Source organism: Lepidothrix coronata, unplaced genomic scaffold (genome assembly GCF_001604755.1).
Source record: "Lepidothrix coronata isolate B3197 unplaced genomic scaffold, Lepidothrix_coronata-1.0 Scaffold4, whole genome shotgun sequence".
NCBI lineage: Eukaryota > Metazoa > Chordata > Aves > Passeriformes > Pipridae > Lepidothrix > Lepidothrix coronata.
Window position 1 is genome coordinate 2,613,567 of NW_016690184.1, and position 20,629 is coordinate 2,634,195.

General features: G+C 35.5%; 1 protein-coding gene across 10 annotated transcripts in view; it reads left to right on the forward strand.

Annotated features, from left to right (window-relative positions):
• Positions 1-20,629, forward strand: part of ADGRB3 (adhesion G protein-coupled receptor B3) — a 463,874-nt gene that overhangs the window by 181,002 nt on the left and 262,243 nt on the right. For 7 of the 10 annotated variants that reach the window (XM_017825573.1, XM_017825611.1, XM_017825640.1 and 4 more), the window contains exons 3-8: positions 876-986; positions 3,217-3,246; positions 6,068-6,229; positions 12,975-13,139; positions 16,816-16,980; positions 18,005-18,169. In XM_017825573.1, coding sequence (XP_017681062.1) covers positions 876-986; positions 3,217-3,246; positions 6,068-6,229; positions 12,975-13,139; positions 16,816-16,980; positions 18,005-18,169 — 798 coding nt within the window. The remainder of the gene's footprint in view (positions 1-875; positions 987-3,216; positions 3,247-6,067; positions 6,230-12,974; positions 13,140-16,815; positions 16,981-18,004; positions 18,170-20,629) is intronic. The other 3 variants (XM_017825595.1, XM_017825630.1, XM_017825621.1) reach the window with 2 other exon arrangements.

Below are 20,629 nucleotides of genomic sequence, written 5' to 3' on the forward strand. Positions count from 1 at the left end.
AGAGCTGCAGACAGCTGTGTGTGCCTGGGAGGATCAGAGGGAACTGTGCTGAAGACGCAGCAGTCCCTCTCTAAGTGCAAAGATCTCTCCACATTAACTCACAGAGAGGAAAAATGGAGCCAAGATAGAAGTCTAGGAGGTTTGCACAGGACCAGAGAGAGAAGATGACAGCAGTAATAGGATAAAAAACCTGAAGCATTCTTGTGTCCCACACTCTGGGCTTTTGTGTCACTGGTTTTTCATACGTTTCCCTATTAAAATCAGTGTGGAGGGCAAGATAAAGCCTGTAGTCTTTTTAACTGAGAAGTTTCAGAAAGGAAACCGATCACAAGCATTTGTTCTGCTGGACTCAGCCTAAAAATTAAACAGTTCTTTGGCTAAATTATTATTATTTCATATTGCCACCATTCCCAAAGATGGCTCATTATCTCTGTTGAAGGCTTCATCAGCCTGAAAGATGAGTGCAGAAATAGAAGTCCTCTGGAGGAGCAGCAGACTGCCATAGAACAGCAATGTCTATCACTGTCACAGTCATTTTCTGGTGTGGTTTGCACTGATTCAAGATACAATAATAAAATGTCTGCATTTGAATAAGTGTTTTTGTCCTGTGTTATACAGCTGATTTTTAGTATGTGTCACTGCATTGAATGTTGGTTCATACAATAAAATCATATTGGAAAATCTGCAGACATAAATTTAAGTATTTATTAAAAGCTGAGTGTAGCAAAGTTAAGTTGATGTTAACTGCCATGATCACTTGCCTGACTCTTATCAGCAACTTCCAGGTATGTTTAGGAACATATTGCATGAGACAGTATGTGACTTTTGAGAAATGTCTACACACAAGCTTTCATAAACCTTTATTCTGTCTTTAGAATTTGGAATGATGGGAGATCATACAATTAAAAGTCAGCGACCTCGATCTGTTCATGAGAAAAGGGTCCCTCAGGAACAAGCTGATGCTGCTAAATTTATGGCACAAACTGGTAATACATCAGTTACATTTTTCTATTTACTGTTGTTAATTTTAGCAAAACCACTGCATGTTTCCATAATCTTTTGCTGCATATTTGTCAGTTTTCTAAGCTGATACTTTTTTTGAATCATTTTTTTTTTCACCAGTTAAAGTCCATAAATAAAGTAGCTGAGAATTAGGTAGATCATACAAAAACATGCACTGTGAATGTGGATACTGAATCATTTAATGTAAGCATGAATTTCTTTGGTAGTAAAAGAAGTCTCACATGTACAAGACACAGGACAGCTCACTATGACATATTAACATTTTTTCAAAGATGATAAGAACATGCTTCAGAATGTCTTTATAAATAGACTGAGGTCTAATCCCAGCTTTAGGCATTTATCAAATTAATTAATTACTGGGGTGACTTTAATGTGCATGCGTTCAGCATTTACTATCTTTGGCCCAGCACGACGCTCTATTCTCTAGTTTCCAGATTCATAATTGCTAAATGAAATTGGCCGTAAGTAGTTTTTAATTGGATGTGCAAATTATCTAACAGTTTTTCATCTAAAACATATTTTCTAATTTTGTTTGAGCAACTTCATCTTCTTTATCTAAAGATACCAAAATGATATTGGAAACCTGAAGTAATTAAAAAAAAAACAAACCAGCCTGTTTACCAACAGTTACCACAGCTGCCTTTGAGGTCAATAATAAAATTTCAGTGATGAGTTGAATTAAGCTCTTATGCACCAAAGCTACTGCCCATTTTGACATTGATAATAGTCCCTTTGTCTGTTGGTAAAATCTCACTCTTTAATGATACCCTACACACTCCATTCCAGTAAGTTGCTGTGTTGACAATTTTGTGCCCCATATTTTTGTATGGATTTAAAACAACTTACTCTATATTCCATAGTTACTAACCTAGAATATATGCCTGCATCAGCCATACATAATGCTTCCAGTTTTTATGCACTTCAGTAAAAGAGCTATGATTGCTTCTAGTTATATTGCATGTTGACTTCCTTAGTAATAGGGTGCTTTACTTAACAGATTTGCAGAAATCGATATATTAAGCAATCTAAATACATGTATAGCCAATCAGTGTAGATCTGTTTGGTAAAGAACATAGAATTTAGAAGTCTGTTTACCTCCTGTTAATCTATAGGACTGCTTTTATGGCTAACTCCCAGATACTACTGTAAGAAAATGCAGTGGAAGAAGGGAGCCTAGAGTTCTCTATGCAGTTTTTGTTCAGGGAAGTAGAACTGATTACTCACATACCTAGCTATGACATAGAATGTTAGTTGCTTACTACATAGAATAATACCTCTGCTTTTATGCTGCTTCCTGAATTCATACAATTACTCAAAAAATAAGTAAAATTATCTGGTTTATTTCCTCATATAAATCCCTAAAAGTTTAATAATATCACTTAAAACTTGTGTCTGATGATTTCTAGTCATGCATTGCAGTGCATCTGTTATGGGTGCTAGAGAACTGCATTATAAATGCAGCACTTACTTGTACCATCACCTTCTGATAGACTGTGTGTGTGGAGTGGGAGATGAACGTTATACAGGCTTGGTTTTCAAGGTCCTGTTCTGAAAGCATGTGAGATGTATGAGCATTGAGGAAATCTATATTTTCCATGTTGTAGGTTAACACATTTTAAGTAATACTGTGCCCTTTTTGAACATACTAATTTTCATCTCTTCATTTTCATTTTCCTTTGTAGTGATCATTGCATATTTTCTTCACCTCTAATGCATTAATTTTTCTTGCAATAAAATTACTGTGATATCTTTCTAAACTGATTCATAAGGTTATTTTTCTAATACACGTATCTCATTAAATTACCCATGTACCTAGAAGTCCTAATAGTAAATGAATACTGAGTTTATGAGGTTTTATATTTTGAGCCTGTTTGATATTTTATTTTGTGTAATAATAAAACAGATGCAAAAGTGCACCAAAATGTTTGTATCATTTAAAAAGACAGAGAGAGAGGAATAGAAAACTATCCTGGAAAAGATTTATGAAAAGCATTTAATACTATTAGTTTGATGTACTTAATCCACCAAGTTTTGCTGGGAATGGAAGAGTTTAAAATATGGTATTAAAATATGCATTTTGCTGGTTTGGGGGAGTGATATGAGGCAGTCAAAAAAATTATTAAAAAATTTTGTGTGAATAATTTATTGTTCTGTATTTGTCCTTTTATGTGTTTGGACTGATCCTTCCCTTAGGTGTTATGGGATTTAGAGAGTATAATGCAGGTAAGTTTCACACAGATCAATGAGGCCTTCCGTACAGTAAGTTATGTTTCCTCTTACATGTCCAGCAGCAGGGGAGAATAAGGGCTTGGTGGCTTGCCAGTAGCTAATTTGAGGTTGTAGATCTAATATGATAGATATAAAAATGTAAGAGTTCTCAAATAACAGACTATGAAGGAAAATAAAAAGTAGCCATTTTGAAATTTTCATTTCAGAAAAGAAAAAAATGGAAAAAAGATAAAGCAAACAATGGAAGATATGTTAGCATGTTATGCAGTCAATCAAGGTTTACTCTAGAAAATATAAAAGTCTTTATGTGATAAATTAAAAATGGTAAATTAACTATGATATGATATGCCTGTGAAGATATTTCCCTCCTTTTAAATCTTTCAAAATAAGTAATAATCATACTGACAGCAGTACAAAATACTCTGAAAATCTAAAAATTACCAAAATATCATAATGCATTGAACAAAAGAAAGCAAAGCAGGTGATGAGATAAATTGGTTCTTTATTTTCTTTTCATTTCACTGTTTTTGCACCGTACATCATGTTACTGTGGAGGACCTTCTTCCAGCAAATGTTTAAGCATTGTATCATTTACATATGATAAAATATATTGAGAGTTTATGGCTCTTTTGAATGGACAGTACATATATCCTCAGAACTTCCGATAGTTACTATTGTTTCAAAATTCACTCCATACAGTCACACTTCTTAGGATCATGTTGCTGCTATTTTTCATCATATTTCAATGGTTAAGAGCAACATTTTTATTCACTTTAAGATATCAAAAAAATTTTTTTAATACTTAATTTCTGTATTTTGTTAGCTATGCAGTGTCACCATGTCTGTGTTGGATAATTTACACTGAGTATATATGACTGTTTTATATAATGAGGAATGTCTTGAGAAACATAGTTTTGACTTTTTCTGCTGTTTGACCTCTTATCTAAACCATTTTAACAAAGACAAAGTCAAACTTCAAAAAAGTAGGAAAAGACAGAAAATATTAGCCTAGAAACCCATAGTAATATAAGTCTTTTTACCATGTACATAGGGCTTATATTGCATATTTTATAATTCTTAATGTCCACCCACGTATTAAATTTATTTACCATGTTATATCATCTAACTTGAACCCAAGCCACGTAACAGCCTAATCAAAGTTCTAAATTCATATTAGAGCAACTATTAAAACAATAATCAGTGATTATTTTTTCATTTTTTCCCTAACAAAGAAAATTACTACAAAAATCACTGATGAATTTTTGTGTGTAAAAAGCTCATAATATTGTCCTTATCTATAGAAATTTTTAGAACTGCACACAATTTTATGAAAAGCCGGGGTATTTTTGTGCTAGTTATACAACATTTTGTCTTGTTACTGAATAAGAAGCACTTTTTTTTTAAAGCGTTGAATAGCCTCAGGATTGCTTCTTAGAGGTATAGCAGAGAAAGCATTTTGCAAAGGTTTCATGCTTGACCTCTAAAAAAAACCAAACCAAACAAACAAAAAAAGAGAGCTTGGGCAGATTCACAGATTTTTGCTACAAAAGCACATTTTCAAGAAATAGTGTGTCGTTTACTGCGTTCTTGGAAGATAGCACCAGAATCTTCCTGGTTTGCAGACAATCTCTCAATTGTGATCAGTATCACAACTTTTGGAAGACTGGAGGTGTATTGAGATAACTAAAATTTTAAGCAAGCTGTTCAAGTCTGCAGATTGTATCACACTATGGATTTTAAAACAGAAAATCCCACTTGTTAAAAAAAGGACATACATTTAAAAATCAATAGATACTTCAGCATGCCATTTTACATGATGATTTTTAGTGGAAAAAGCTAAACACCAATGCACAATTATTTACTCAAATTGTTCAGTGAGGTATATTCACATTATTTTTGCATTTGCTTTCTGAGAATACTCAAGGGATCTAGTTTTCTGAACATTATTTCCTTTGGAAAAGAAATTGTGTGTATAGCTGTTCATGGAAATTAAATTTAAGCATTCTTTCCCAAACATCCATGCAAGAAGACTTTATGCATTACTTGCTTTCAAAAAATAAAAATTATGTAATGTGCTGTCTCTCAACAATGAACACATTTCCTCCTTTCTAATATACAGTATTAATAAATCACATCTGACAATTTGAACATAGTGGTATGTACTATGCAGTAGTGAGATCCAGCACACTCAAGAATTTAGCACACCTGTAGGTTGAAAGCAAGGAGTAGATCTGTGCAGCAAAAGATCAAACCAAAGTTACCTTCCCACAGTTCAGGTTAAAATTTATATCTTTGCCAGGGAACTTCTTTCAGATGCTAGATGACTCTCCTCCACTGAAGAAAATATTAGACATTAGGGAGTTGGTTTGTTTGGGGGTTCTTTCATTGGAATTCCCTTAGTGTTAGGGTTCCTTAAATTGTTACCAAGCATTAATTCTAGAGTGATAAAATTTCAAAGATAAATCCTTTGCTATTATATAAAAAGAGTTGTCTATGTTCTTTTAGCATCCTGAGGGCAGTGTTTCTGAAGTGTTGAAGGGCAGTAATTCTCATAGAGTTGTAAGTAATGCCAAAAGATCAAAGTGTTCCCCTCTGACAGGCATTATGTGACTGCAGCACTGTAGGTGTCTTTGTTTTCTATTCATTGCACATTTTCACAGCTGCTTTACTCCATGAATTTTTAAATATTTATTTTGGTGTGTTACTTTTTTCTTTGATTTGTAAGAGCAGATAATAATGAGCTTCAGAAAAAAAAAAAAGTTGTGTCATTAGTACTTATGTCTATATTCATGTTTGTTTGTTGTCTTGCATACAGGTGAATCTGGTGTTGAAGAGTGGGCCCAGTGGAGTACGTGTTCAGTTACTTGTGGTCAAGGGTCGCAGGTGCGAACCAGAACTTGTGTATCACCTTACGGGACACACTGCAGCGGCCCTTTAAGAGAATCAAGGGTTTGCAATAACACTGCCCTCTGTCCAGGTAGTGTTAGCAGCCAATAAATAAAATTGTGGATGTTTTTTAACTGTATAATGATAAGAATTTGAAACTATATAATTTTTTTATTATTAATATGGATTTCATAAGGGCATTTCATTTAAAGCAGAAAATTGTAATTCTATTCAGCTGTGAAATTTTTCATGTAGGTTGTTATTTTTACTTTCAGAACATTCAAGATATGCAACAAGAGCCCCTTTTTTCTGACAGTTTCAAATTTTTTCAAAAAGTCTATATTCTTTCATTTTCATTCAGAAAAGAGAAGGTATCTTGAGTACAAAAGACAAACTAGGGAAGAGATTCAGATCATCAATACATTAAGAAGCAGAGTCTAATTAACAGAGTGGGTTAAGTTAACATATATTATTTGACACCATTGTGTAATTTTGTCATTTAGAATACTGTCTTCTAGGCAATGAGCCAGACAATGTTCACTGCAGTTATGTTTTCATGGACTTCCCTTTACATTGTTCTGGCAAGAAAGGGCAGCAGCTACCCATCAAAGGAAAAAAGATCAGACAAAAGTAACTCTCTTACATCTGACACATGGTAAAGGTCATCAGTATCTTGCATCACAGTTTTCCTGCTCCTTTTTTCCAAGAGATCTGGACATAGTTGGAGTTCAGCAGTAGTTATACACTAAGGAGAAGAAACAGGCGTGTACAGATTCGTTGCAGAAAGGGCACATCTTTCTTTAGACTTTACCTGGGGATCTGATTAATCTGTGATGGGAAGGCATGTGCCCCATGACTACATTAATTTTCCTCTACTGTGACTGAAATGCAAAAAAAATATTCCACCCTCCGTGTACAAATTCCTCAGGTCCCTGTAACATTTGATCCCAACAGGGTGGTGAGCTATCTTCAACTTCTGGGGAAACTCACTCCATTTTTTTAAGTAAACTAAACTGTCAGAGAAGCCCTGGACTCTATCTCAATTAGTAGTAATATGTAGAATCAAACTCTTATGGTGTTACTTTGTGTTGAAAAATATCCAATGGAAAGGGCATATGTGATCCCATCAGAGGTTTTGTATCAGCATTATAAGCATTTAGGGTACCTCTGTAATGGAAAGCAACTTAAACATGGTAGAAAGGCATTAGGTGCCAAGAGTGGTTCTTATTAGAATCATGGTTTATCTAGAGACAATCTTTTAAGACAAGCAATTCACATGAGCTTTTCTAATATTTCAGAGCAGAAATGCCTAACTAGAGCTGAATTTTAACACCTGAATTGTTTCCATACAAAAATGGGAGCTATTTCTAAAATGGTTAAGCTAGCTTAGAGTGTGCCACAGATGGGATATATTGCAGAAGAACTCTCAACCTGAGAGTACAAAAATGAGAAGTGAAAGAAGAGATCTCTAAAAGAAAAGAGCAAGCATTGCAAAAAATCAAAGATAGATTTAAATATTTATTTGAAACTAGATGAAGAATGAACATGAAAACACACATTCCAGCTCTCACAAAGAGAGGTAGTTCTGCCTGCTTTCTTGCTTATTAGTATTAAATAAGAAGAGGAAAGGTGGTTAATTTTCAAAATTGACAATCTTCATTGTCAAAGTAAACCGGAAAAAAGTTAATTCTTAAAAGTCACGTTGTCAAGCAAACTTCTAAACAGTGCTCACCCAAAAGGATTGTTCCATATTTCTCAGGTCACAAAGGAGCTTTTTTCTTACACGCTCCCACTTCAGGGTATGGCTTTTGTTTCCAGATGCCCAGTATTAGCAATGGCTACCAGTTCTTACTGTCTATACTGCCAAGATATTTTCCTTTGCAGTTCACCACAGCTGATTCTGATAATCTTGATGTATCTTGAGTTACCTTTTCTAAATAATTAGTCTTCTGGGCTTAATTTTGCATTTTGTCTCAGACAGTTACAATAACCTTATTAAATTATGGTGTTCTGTGTCTGACTACAGGGTCACTACTCTGTGGCAGTGTGCAAGATTAGCAATTTAGAAATGTGCTCTTCCTAGTCACATCTCCATTAATTTTTCAAACATCCCTTTAATTATTAGCCTAAGTATCCTCTGTCCTCATTCTATTCTGTATCCTGACTCAGAGAGTTGCATAGTTTAGGATTATCCCTGGTCCATGCATAAAAAAACACCTAGTTTGTACACTAGTGTATTTAAAACAGACATTTGGCAAAATGATTAGTAAAAGGGTGGGAGACATTGTGAGAGCTAGAATAATGTTTCCTAGTCAAAAATTGCCCCTTCAACATAAAAAAGTATGCAGAATGGCCTATTGTACTATACTTCAAGCATCTATTCACAGGCTTCAAAGGAACCTGTTAAACTTGCAAACACTATTGCAGAGCTTCGAGACTATTTTTTTCTATTTCCTTTATATACACTTTACATATTATATATGGTGTCCAAGATACTCACTGGGATGTTAGGGAATACATCTCTCTGTATCTCAATGTCCTGGAAAATTTTGAAAATGAGATTCACCAGCTTCACACATACACACATATACATATGTATATATCAAAATAGAACTTTAAATTTCAAAATAGTATTCCTGATAATTCAAGTGAAATAATGAAGGAACCACTATTTACATAATTTTTGGTTTATTCATATTTATTCCAGACCAATACTATTCTAAAGAAGTGCAACATAGAAGGCGACAAAACATAGCTCAGGTTAACCTTTGTTGCCATTGGTTCTTTCAAGAGTGAAGACACCTCAGGATCCAGTACTGCAATGCTGCTGTATCATTTCAGTTAGCGAATAATTTCTAACACACCTAAAACTTCAAGGGGAAAGAACATGGAATTTCCATGCCTGCAGGTCATCTCAGTTTCTATTTCTTCTTTTCCATTGCCTTCAAGACTTATTACGGCAAAATTTAACTGAAACTCAGCATTTTCAGGCTTATGGGTAAAGCAAGATATGGCAGGAGCAGGAATACCCTAAACCATTTCAAACATTTGTGTGCTCAAAGGCTCTATTTTGGCTGGTAATTTTTTCTTTCCCTTTTCCTAGTGCAGCAAGACCCATCATAAAGCTTGTCCCCGTCTTTCTTAGAGGCCCCTTTTAAGTACTGGCACGCCACAGTAATGTCTTCACGGAGCCTTCTCTTTTGCAGTCCAAACAATCCCTCTTTTAATCTGTTTTCATAGGAGAGGTATTCCATCACTCTGATCTGCTTTGTGGTAATGCTCTGGACCTGCTCCAACCTGTGCTAAGGGCTCCAGAGATGGACGCAGCAGTCCAGGTGGGGTCTCACCAGAGTGGAGTAAAGGGGCAGAATCCCATCCCTCATCCGGCTGACCACACTTCTTTTGGTGCAGCCCAGGATACGATTGGCTTTCTGGACTGCAAGTGCACATTGCTGGCTCAGGTCCAACCTCTCATTCACAAAGCACCCCGAAGTTCTTGTTCACAGGACTGCTCTCAATCCTTTTATGTCACATCCTGTATTGATACTGGGTAACCCTAAGCTGTATGCAGGATCTTGTTGAACCTCATAGCGTTCACATGGGCCCACTTCTCGAGCTTGTCCATATCCCTCTGGGTAGGATCGCATCCCTCAGGTTTATTAACCACACCACTCTGCTCGGTGTTGTCTGCAAACTTGCTGAGCGTGCACTCAATCACACTGTTTATGTCATTGATGAAGATACTAAACAGTACTGGACCAGTACTACTTGCAATGAAACATCAATGGCCATAACAACTTTTCAGTGTCTGTTCAGTTTAAAGTTGAATAATAAATAGCATTTAAAGCCCAATAAAAATTTTCCAAAATATGCTTGTAGGATGAAGGCCAGCATGGCCTCACGCCTCCTCCCACTTCACAGCAGTTGCATATTGTGAACACTGTGGGTGTTCACTTCAACATGATTAGGTTCACAGAGTGGCAGAGAGAGGGAAAGATGCTCTGCAGTAATCCAAACTCGTTGTGCTAGCAATGTTTTTGACAGATAAGTTGGCAATAATCTGAATATTTTTGTCCCAGATAATGAATCTTGCATCTGAAACTCTGTTATAGAAAACAGTAACTCCTCTGTGGGCCAGCTCTCCATCTGGTGTAATTTGGCATAGCTCATCTGGCTGTAATTCTTCAGATGTTATAGGGGTTTTTTCATTTAGAAAATAAGAAAGAAGTAAATGAAATATCAAAAAATTTAGGGGTAAGAAATTTTAAATTAATATGTTCTTTTAAAGCTGATCTGGATAATACTGAGCACTCCTGTAATGCACTGAACATATTAATTCTCATTGATATTTGTTTGCTGACATTAGTTGTTTTTCGGTGTTATGCCTTTTCCATCCTTGACTTTATTATTTGTCTACTAGTTTCAGATATACAAGTCTATACATGCAAGAGGTACTGTGAAATTTTTACTCAATGAGCTAAAATTTGTCATGGAAGATGATTTTGGATCATTTAAACCACAAACAGATAGAGGTTGCTTTAAGTTTGAGTCCACCTAAAGTGGACAAAATGTTTTGTCTAATGTTCAGATCCAGAATCATGAAAGAATTACTCTGTGCTGCTGCTAATATGTAGTCACTCTTGCCAGAAGAAATATACAACGTTTTGAGTCAAGACAGTATCTTTAAAGAGCACCTCAGCACTTTCTTTGTAGTTTTTAAATAAAGATAACTAACTTAGAATATTTTGACAGCGTAAAATCAAAATTCCTTAATCAATACACTTTAACTTATGCGTACTCTGGAAAACCTCACCCTGTGTCCACATAGCATCAAGACCTTTCTAAATTAGTATTTTTCTAGAGAATAATCTTTTTATAATTTGGATTAATTTTGTTTTGCTAAGTTGAATGCATTTTGAAATTCTTTTTGCATCTGAACATCTTAATTAACCCTTGTGGTATCAGGAGATGAAAGTATATCATTATTATTACTGACTACTGTTTGGAATCTGGTCTGATAAATTAGTTTCTCATTCATTTTTCACATACGATAAAAACTGAGAATAGCTGTCAAAGTATAGTGCCTGTTGAGAACAGGTGAAACTTAAAGGGTTACATGCAAGTATAGTCATCAATTTACTAGTTTTAGAAGAGCTAGGCTTTCTGGTTTTGACCAAAATGTCACAGTTAATCAAGGTTTCTAAACTAACTAGACCAAAATCTGTCACTTTTACATTAATTTGGACTCTTCCTCAGTTTTTTGGGTTTGGGTTTGTTTTTTTTTTTTTAATATAATGCAGATGGATGTGATATTTGGAATAAGATAATTTTAATAAGGACTGCTATGTAGGATGTGGTTCTTTTTGACTACTTGTATGTGGCCAACTAAAAACCTTTCATCGATTGAGCTGTTATTCAGTGGGTTAAAATCTTCCCTGAATAAAGCTTGACATTTTCTGTCAGGTACAATTTCTCAGAAGTTAGCTAACAAACTTTTTATCTCAACATAGCATCTGAAATGACAATTTTTCTTACTTTTAATGAAAGGCAGTAGAAGTTACCTACTTGCAGAATTCCCCTTGATCTTACTGATGAATTTGTGATAATATGGCAGGGAACTGAATGTTCTTCTGCAGCCTTGTAACTGAATTTCACCTCAGGAAATGTTATTCTGATCCTTACAAGAAAAGGGTTGTATTTGTAGAAACTGGGCAGGTGATATGTGCCTTCAGGGCAAAGGAAACATATATATGAGAAGTTCTTTCACAGTGATGAAAAAAAGTGAGGACAAACCACAGAATCTATTTCTTCTGTAATGTTGTAAATTTTTTTTTGCAGTATTTTTCAGTTTATAGAGAACTGTCTTACCAGTGCATGTAAGGAATTGTTTTACAAGTACGTGCTTAACTCTAGTATAATAGAGAACTTTCTGAGACTGTAACTCCAATTTTTTCTGTCAAGGGATTGCGTATGGTATGTAAGCTCACATGGATATTGTATATTTCTCCTACAGTTGAAAATACTTAAGGGAGAGAAAGATTCATATTCTATGATTCTTTATATTTATTTTATAAAATATTTGTATATAAAAAAATTGGTATATGTTTGCAATTTATTGTGTACTCTGAAGTATCTGAAGTTTGTTGAGTGAACATTTTTCTGAGAGTGATTTATGTATTACTGTGTCTGTTAAATCAATTAATATGTTCATGTAAGGAAATGGCACATATCTTTTTTGAGGATGTGGTCTTGGAATTTTTGAGGAATATAATCAAACACATGCGCTGCCATATTTCCACCACAATTTAAACAACTGAAAAAATTGTAAGATAACTGCCCCAATTTACGATGGGGACACAGCAATAAATTATGTGATAATTCCTATAATTTCAAAAGAAAGCTTAATTTTGATTGCTTATAGTTTTTAGAGTTGGCCTGTTGCAGAAAGCATATGCCTGATTTTCACAAAGACTAGCCTTCTGAAAATCGGGGCTATTAAACGTGTCAAATCAGGCATCGAAGAAGTCATAACTATTGAAAAGGGAAGTCATCTTTCTTAAAAGTGTGAAAGAACAGAAACTGTGGGAGTGAGATTAGTTTAAAGATTAGAAGTAATGTTTCAAAGTCAAATATATTTTTGAGAAAATATGCCTTTTAAATTGAAATTAACTAACTTTTTAAAAGTATTTATTTTCCAGTGATAAAGATTACCTATGTACTGATTTTCTTGAAGTTGGAAAAATAATTCCCATTTAAAATATTGATCTTGTTTATTTTCAAATCCTTCTGTTACTTGTTTGTCTGTTTCTGGTTAAAATCTGTCTGGTTTGTTGCAGTACATGGCGTTTGGGAGGAATGGTCACCTTGGAGTTTGTGTTCATTCACATGTGGTCGAGGCCAAAGAACTAGGACAAGGTCATGTATACCTCCCCAGTATGGGGGAAGATCATGTGATGGACCTGAAACACAACACAAACCTTGCAATATTGCACTCTGTCCTGGTGAGCTCATATAGCAACTCTCTGCTTTGTTACAGTGCATTTTATGTGGGTTGTTTGTCATTTTTTTCATAGCTCTTTGCACATAGGAAAAAAACCACATTGTCAGAAGTGAGTAGTTGGATAATATCGTTCATGATTGTGACTGGGATTAAAGTAGATAATCAGGATGGTTATTCTGTTCAACATACTACAGAAGCAAACAATTTTTAGTTTCTTTGAGATACTGTCTCTGTAAGGCACAGTATCTTGTGTAGGAAATCTAGATTCAGGATGGGTCTTGGAGAACCAAAAGGCAAACAACTTCCTGAGTCTGGCTTAAAGGGAAATATTTAGAGGTCACAGAGTTTGTGTCCACTGTATCTGTTTGAATTGTTTGCTTAGAAGTGTACTGTAATTTCAAAAACTGTCACTAAGCAAATAAAAAATGCATGGGCTTCATGTTAAACCTTCCACCCACTAAAACTGAAACTAACTAAAAGAAATCATATCGTCTTTCAAAATTGATTTTTACCTTTTGTGTCTGCGGGTTATAATTAATTTAGACTTAATTTTTCTAAATGTATGTGTACATATATATATGTGTATATAATACCTGAGTATTACAAAAAGTTTGATAAGCATAAAGAAGTTATTTATCATAATCACAGAACCACAAAATCACAGAATATGCTTAGTTGGAAGGGACCCACAAGGATCATCGAGTCCAACCCTTAGCCCACAAGACCATCCCCAAGTGTCACACCATGTGCCTGAGAGAATTGTCCAAATGCTTCTTGAACTCCGTCAGGCTTGGTGCTGTGACCACTTGCCTGGGGAACATGTTCCAGTGCCCAGCCACCCTCTGGGTGAAGACCCTTTTTCTGATATCCAAGCTAAGCCTCCACTGACTCAACTTCAGGCCATTCCCTTGGATCGTGTGTCTGGTCACCTCAGAGAAGAGATCAGTGCCTGCCCCTTCTCTTCCCCTCACGAGGAAGTTGTAACTGCAATGAGGTCCCCCCTCAGTCTCCTCTTTTCCAGGCTGAACAGACCAAGTGACCTCAGCCACTCTCCAACCTTGAGGCTTCCCCTCAAGGTTCTCCTTTGGACACTCTCTAATATCTTTTATAATATAATATATAAAATACTAATTTATAGTTATTGAACTGATTGTAATACTTGGGTATTAAAAAAGTGTCAAGTACGGTAATGTGAGAAATTTCTTTCATGAGTTCTACCTGACAGTGTGAAGGTTGCCCATGTAGTAGATTTGTTGAATATCCACAGTTTACAACACTGCTGCAAATAGATTCTCCATGAACAGCACTCTTCCTGGAAAAAATCGATGGGCATTTCATTAACAAAGGGTTGTTTGATGATTTAAAAACTGAAATGAAGGAAAAAAATGGAACTTAGTGCCTCACAGAATAAAAACTAAATTTCATAGACTTTTATGCAAGCTGAACCTTGCTTTTCTTCTGGTCAGCATACTCCAACTTTAGGACAAAATATGTGAAAAAGTCTTAACATTGAATGCAGCTGCAAAAATTTTGAATTAATCCAGTTTTTGGCCATATTGGCAGCTGTGCAATTTTACATGTGTGTACACCAAACTAACATGATATAGGAGAATGAACCAGAGTTGTCAACAAGAAAAATGACAAATTAAACAGGAGGGAAGAAATTAATGCGTTCACTTCAGTATTGCAAAGAAACACAAAAGATATTACGACTAACCAAAATAAACAATTATTTGAGAATTCTGGATTTTGAACAGTTATTTGTACCTAAATGACTTTCAGAGGAAGTTACATACTGTTACATTTAAAATCTTTCCTCAGTGTTAAGATTTGCTGCAATTTGCATGTTCAACTTTATAAGGGAATCTTCATCTTGAATTGTTTATTTTTAATGGTATTTCTAAAACAGAAAACTCATATGCTATTTGCTCCTAAAGATAAAGGGAGATGTATGAAATATATATGAGAAGCCACAGAATGAGTTTTCTCCAAAGACAGTATAATAATTGATTCGATCTTTCCTACCCTAAATAATAGTATATAGCCATGAATAAAACTGAAGATGCATTGAAATGTAATTTCCACAATGTTTTCCTCTTCACATAAAGCCTTTATGATTAATGAGTGGAGCTAGCTTCCATGATTGGGAAAATTTCCATTTTCTGCAGAATAAATTATCAGAGAGCAACTTCATAGCTTCGGAAGCGTCTTATTGAGAAGTGGTTCACATTACATAGAATATTTAATATAGGACTTTAGGGGAAAGCCTCAAAAACTCTCCAGTTCACTGTTTGCTGAGATTCTTGGCATTAGAGATACAGATAGTATCTTTGAAATGTTCTGTGGTTCATGTCTGCCAATAGTAAAATAGTTCACCTCCATACTTCACTGAAGAGTAGTGCACTCATACAGAACTGTATGTTTAAAAACTAACTTAAAGATTCTGCTTCCTATTTTAATTATTAACACCAACTTAGGGAGGTGTTATTCCAACCCTCCCTTAGAGGAATCCTGAAAACAGGAATTGGCAAGTGTTCCAAGTGAAGTTCCTCGTTTTCAGCAGTGGTGCTTTTATAGCACTAGGAGTTTTAAAACTAGGTTTTCAAGCATGAGTATTAATCAAAATTGTATTAAAACCTACATTTTGAGTTTATATTGGGTAACTGCAAGGGCAATAAGGAACTGATGATTGCTGAAGTCTATATGGATGCTGGATTCTGAATTAGCGCAATTAGTCAGAAATCATCCCATAATGCTTACCTGTTTCAAACATGCTGTCTAGTCCTATTATGTATTATAAACCATATAATTTTTCATTCCTATGGAATCTTAATTGGGATACATTTTTTATTATCTTGGTTTTTAATGTTATTTACCTCAAGAAGCTGTCTGATATACAAAAGTAAAAATAACAGTCATTAACCTTTATTCAGAAGACTATGCATCCACACTCAAATGCACAGGCTAATACAAATTACTAAATACAGAACTGATCATCATATCCATATTGTTTAGACATTTAACTTGCCAAATTTGGAAGAAGATTGCATGATATGCAAACACAACAGCAGACCCAATAAGGAAGGCAGACTGTTTCTGTCCTCCTACATTTTCCTCAAAAGCATGTTGAAGAACTAAGATAGTTTACCTTACAGGGAGGATGAATAATAGAAGTATATTCACTATTGTAAGTATATGGAAGAGAGACTATCTGTGAGGCAAAGTGGTAACTCCCGTTTTCTTTTTCCTATTCAATAAAGGCATCCAGTTTCATGGTCAGGACTAATAATCTTATAAGCTGACTCATCTGAACTATCACTGCAACTCTAATAAATCACTTCGAAGGGCTCAGAGTTTACGTCATACAAGGCCGGCCCTTACTTTTGCCTAAAAAGACGAGTCTTTTTTATAAGGCCTTCTTTTTAATAAGGCCCTTCAAAATGTATGTGACCAAAATCATTATTTATCCTTTGTTATATTAGTGTATAATTATAGGAAAGGGAACACTCTTTACTTGAAGAAAAAGGAAAACAGTTTTAAATTATTTTAAAGCAGCTCATAATGTCAGCCTCTGTATTTGATTGCTGTAAGAAACCAGGCTGGGCCCAGCCTGAGGGGCTGTGATCACCTGCCTGGTAACTCTGCTGTGTCCATCTCTTTTGTGCCCACGGCGGCAGTGGACGGACAGTGGCAGGAGTGGAGCTCGTGGAGCCAGTGCTCAGTGACCTGCTCCAATGGCACCCAGCAGCGCAGCCGGCAGTGCACAGCAGCAGCCCACGGTGGCTCCGAGTGCAGAGGGCCCTGGGCCGAGAGCCGGGAGTGCTACAACCCCGAGTGCACGGGTGAGTACCGAGCGGGTCCAGCGCAGGACAGAGGGCACACGGCAGGCTTGGCTCGGTGGGCTGCCCCCAGAGGGAGGCCAGAACTCAGGAAGTCATAAACTGAAACACAAGAAATTTCACCTCAACATGAGGAAGAACTTCTTTATGTAGAGGGTGGCAGAGCACGGGAACAGGCTGCCCAGGGAGGTCGCGGAGTCTCCCTCTCTGGAGACATTCAAAACCCACCTGGACATGTTCCAGTGTAACTTGCTCTAGGTGACCCTGCCTTGCCAGGGAGTTGGAGACTAAATGATCTCCAGAGGTCCCTTACAACCCTAACTATTCTGTTGTGATTCTCTGAGGCCTGGGTCCTCATTCTTATTTATTTGATGAGGTGAAAAGCTGAAGAATGCACTTTGAAAGGCTACATGACGGGCTGCACACGCTGCTTTATGGTTTTATCGCTGTTTAAAGGACATTCAGCAGTTTGAAGCCTAAAAAACTTAAGTTTTTTATGAAAGTGAATGTATATGAACCAACTTGCTTTTGCGCTGAGACTACTTTATGATCTTCTGACAGTACTAAAGCAGCCTTTCAGGTTGTGTACATTATGTATGTACTTACCTTTAAGCCTCATTTTCTCTGTTATAGCATGTAAAAATCAAGATCTTAAAATATCACGTTCAAAAATGGTTTTATTCAGTTTTTTAAAGGTACTTAGGCACATTGTAAATGTATATCATTACTGTGCAAAAGCAGTATATAAGTAAAATAAAAAAAAGATGAATGTCAATTTTGCAGACCAAGTGAAAATTAATGTGTGTCAGTTTAGTCTGTCTCGAGATGCCAGTCATTTAGACAACAATCCAATATTTAAGAGACCAGTAAAGACTTCCTCATCTTCCATGAGCCCACATGTACCACTTCCGTCACTGTTAGTTATATCTGGAGGGGCTTTCTTTTCTTACCCAAGTAAAGAACAACTTATATATTCTTCTTTATGACTTTAATCCTGTCACCACTTGAACTATATTTTTCCAAACAGCAAATGGCCAGTGGAACCAGTGGGGCCATTGGAGTGGCTGTTCCAAATCCTGTGATGGTGGCTGGGAGAGGCGGATAAGGATCTGTCAAGGTGCTGCTGTGACTGGGCAACAGTGTGAAGGAACTGGAGAGGAAGTTAGACGGTGCAGTGAACAGAGGTGTCCTGGTGAGACGAAAATATAATCGCTGTTATTATTTATGCTACAGTATGGCTTACTTTAATGGATGTCTTGAGGAAAGGCAAGATCAATGTCCATAGAGCAATAGCTGTAAAGAGCCATATCTGGCCTTGCTTTAGATGAGTCACTGATGTTTTTCTCAGTAGTGTTTATCTAGCTAGGTGTAAAATTAGCCCAATTGGATATGTGAGCACTGCATCACGTTTTAAATAAAGCACAGTACCAAAACAGAGCTGTTTTTGTAAATCATGGAATTCCTGTTATCCAATGTACGGGTGACATCTTTGTAATACATTTGGGATAAATTCCACTGCAGTAAAAACAGGGGAAGAAGTCGGCCTTACCATACTGTAGAGAATGAATGAATACATGAGCAACATTTTCTAAAAAGGAAAATAATTTTAAAAGGCACACCTTTCCTGTTTTAATATAATGCTTAAATATATTACTTTGCAGCACTTTTTCTTTGCTCTCCCAACAGATTTAAGTCTTTCTTAGTGAAAGCTAATAAAAGTGTAGTTTTGAGCTTCTTGAAAAATGGTGAATAAAGAAGAATAACTGGTGAATCAAGTAATATTTATCGGTCAAGACACATTGTCCTAAAGTAAAAGAATGCATTGTTGGATAGGTGAAAGATAACAAAATAAGGTGTAAGTAGGGTAAGATGTTCTAGCTGTTCACTTGGGAAATTATGTGATCTGAACTGCAAGCCAAGAAGCAGCAAAAAATCAATCTTGCGATTTGACTTCTGGACATTTTGCTTAAACGACAGAGATGTGTTGGGTCAGGAAATGAGAAATATATCAGATGTGAATTTTATGTTATCAACCCCGTATTTTCATGGACAGCATGTTTATCCCTTGATAGCCATCAAATAACAGTTTTCAAGGTATTTTCAATACAGTAGAACAACAAATCACATTGCATTTGAAGAACAACAAAAAGACTATTTGTAGTTATAAAGTTAAAACACTGTACTGTAGAAGTTAACCAAATGGTTTTTAAATGATGTCTTTAATTTTAATAAAACTTTCATTATTTGAAAAGCAGTACAAAACAGAATTTGTGTTGAATTCCTAAAGAAACTGTAATTTCCATAGGTAATGCAGACTTCCTCTATAAAACCACAACACTAAAAGAAGGTTAATATGAACCTTCTTAATAAGTAGATGTTCAGATGAACCAGCTTCTGCTTATAAAACCATTCTTGAAATAATTAACATTTGTGTATATAAAAGTAAAACCATGCTGCTGCAGTCCAATTTTCAAAGGTTGCCACCTGCTGTTAATAAAATATTTTACAGATGTATTTACAAGTCAAATGCACACAGAGCTTTGTTCGCCATTTGGTAAATTTATTTATTTACTTGATTAATTCCAGATAAAATCAGTGTGCTTATAAAAAACACAACCTAAATCACCTTTTAACAAGCTATACTTGTGCAGATGATTGTACATGAATAACAGATTTAATTTATCTGCATCTAGACTGACATTTACTAAATGGAGAGAGTGGATAATTTACTAGAATTTTACAGAATTATGTGTTGATTTACGCTGTGTAAAGACCAAAATTTGAAAGTACTATACTGAGAAAATTGTTCAAAATATAAGCAAATTTCATTATTTTTCTGCTTTCCTTCCATAGTCCTAAAATATCTCAGAAAAGCTATTTTCTTCCCAGTGGTTTCTTTTCCCATGTAAACCACTGAGAACATGAGAAACTAAAATGTTGAATTTTTTTTTTCTTGTATTAACATTGCTTTGTATAAGACCAGATCCTCAGCTCTGTAAACCTGTGTAATATTTTTGTAAAGGGCATGAAGCTGCACCTTCTTTTATCCCCCAGAGGTCTATAGACTTACAAAAAGTTAAATTATAACTGACTTTAAACTGTGGAAGCAAAAGGAGAATAAAGCCTTTTCCTAGTACAGTGGCTGATCTTAATAAGATGCTATGAAACAGAGCTGTTTACTGACTGAAAATCTTGACTGGACACTTCGTAGTTTGTGTTCTGTATTATCTGAACATTATACAAGATTTTCTTCATAGTTTCTCAGTGATTGTTTTCAAATGGTTTGGGCAGGGACTGAATTACATTTATAGAAGCTGAATATAAGCAGCATTAAGGAAGGGAGGCTCAGAACTATCATCTGAAAGTTGGTTTCTCAAACAGTTGGGTATCTGGACAAATATTGAGTATCTTCCTTTGTGATTTGTTTTTATTCACAGTTATAAATTTTAAAACTGGGTTTTTCCTTCTGTTGTGTAGTATTCTGGGAACAAAAAACAAAGATATGAAGATGTTTTGGTTTCAGTCATTTATCCTTTGTTGCATTCCAAATGTCTAAAGTTGAATTTTACTCCTAGTAGGTCAGCAGTACACTGCACTCAAAGTAGTTTTCTGTAAAGGATAACTTTAGAAAATTTGAAACAAATCAGAGAAA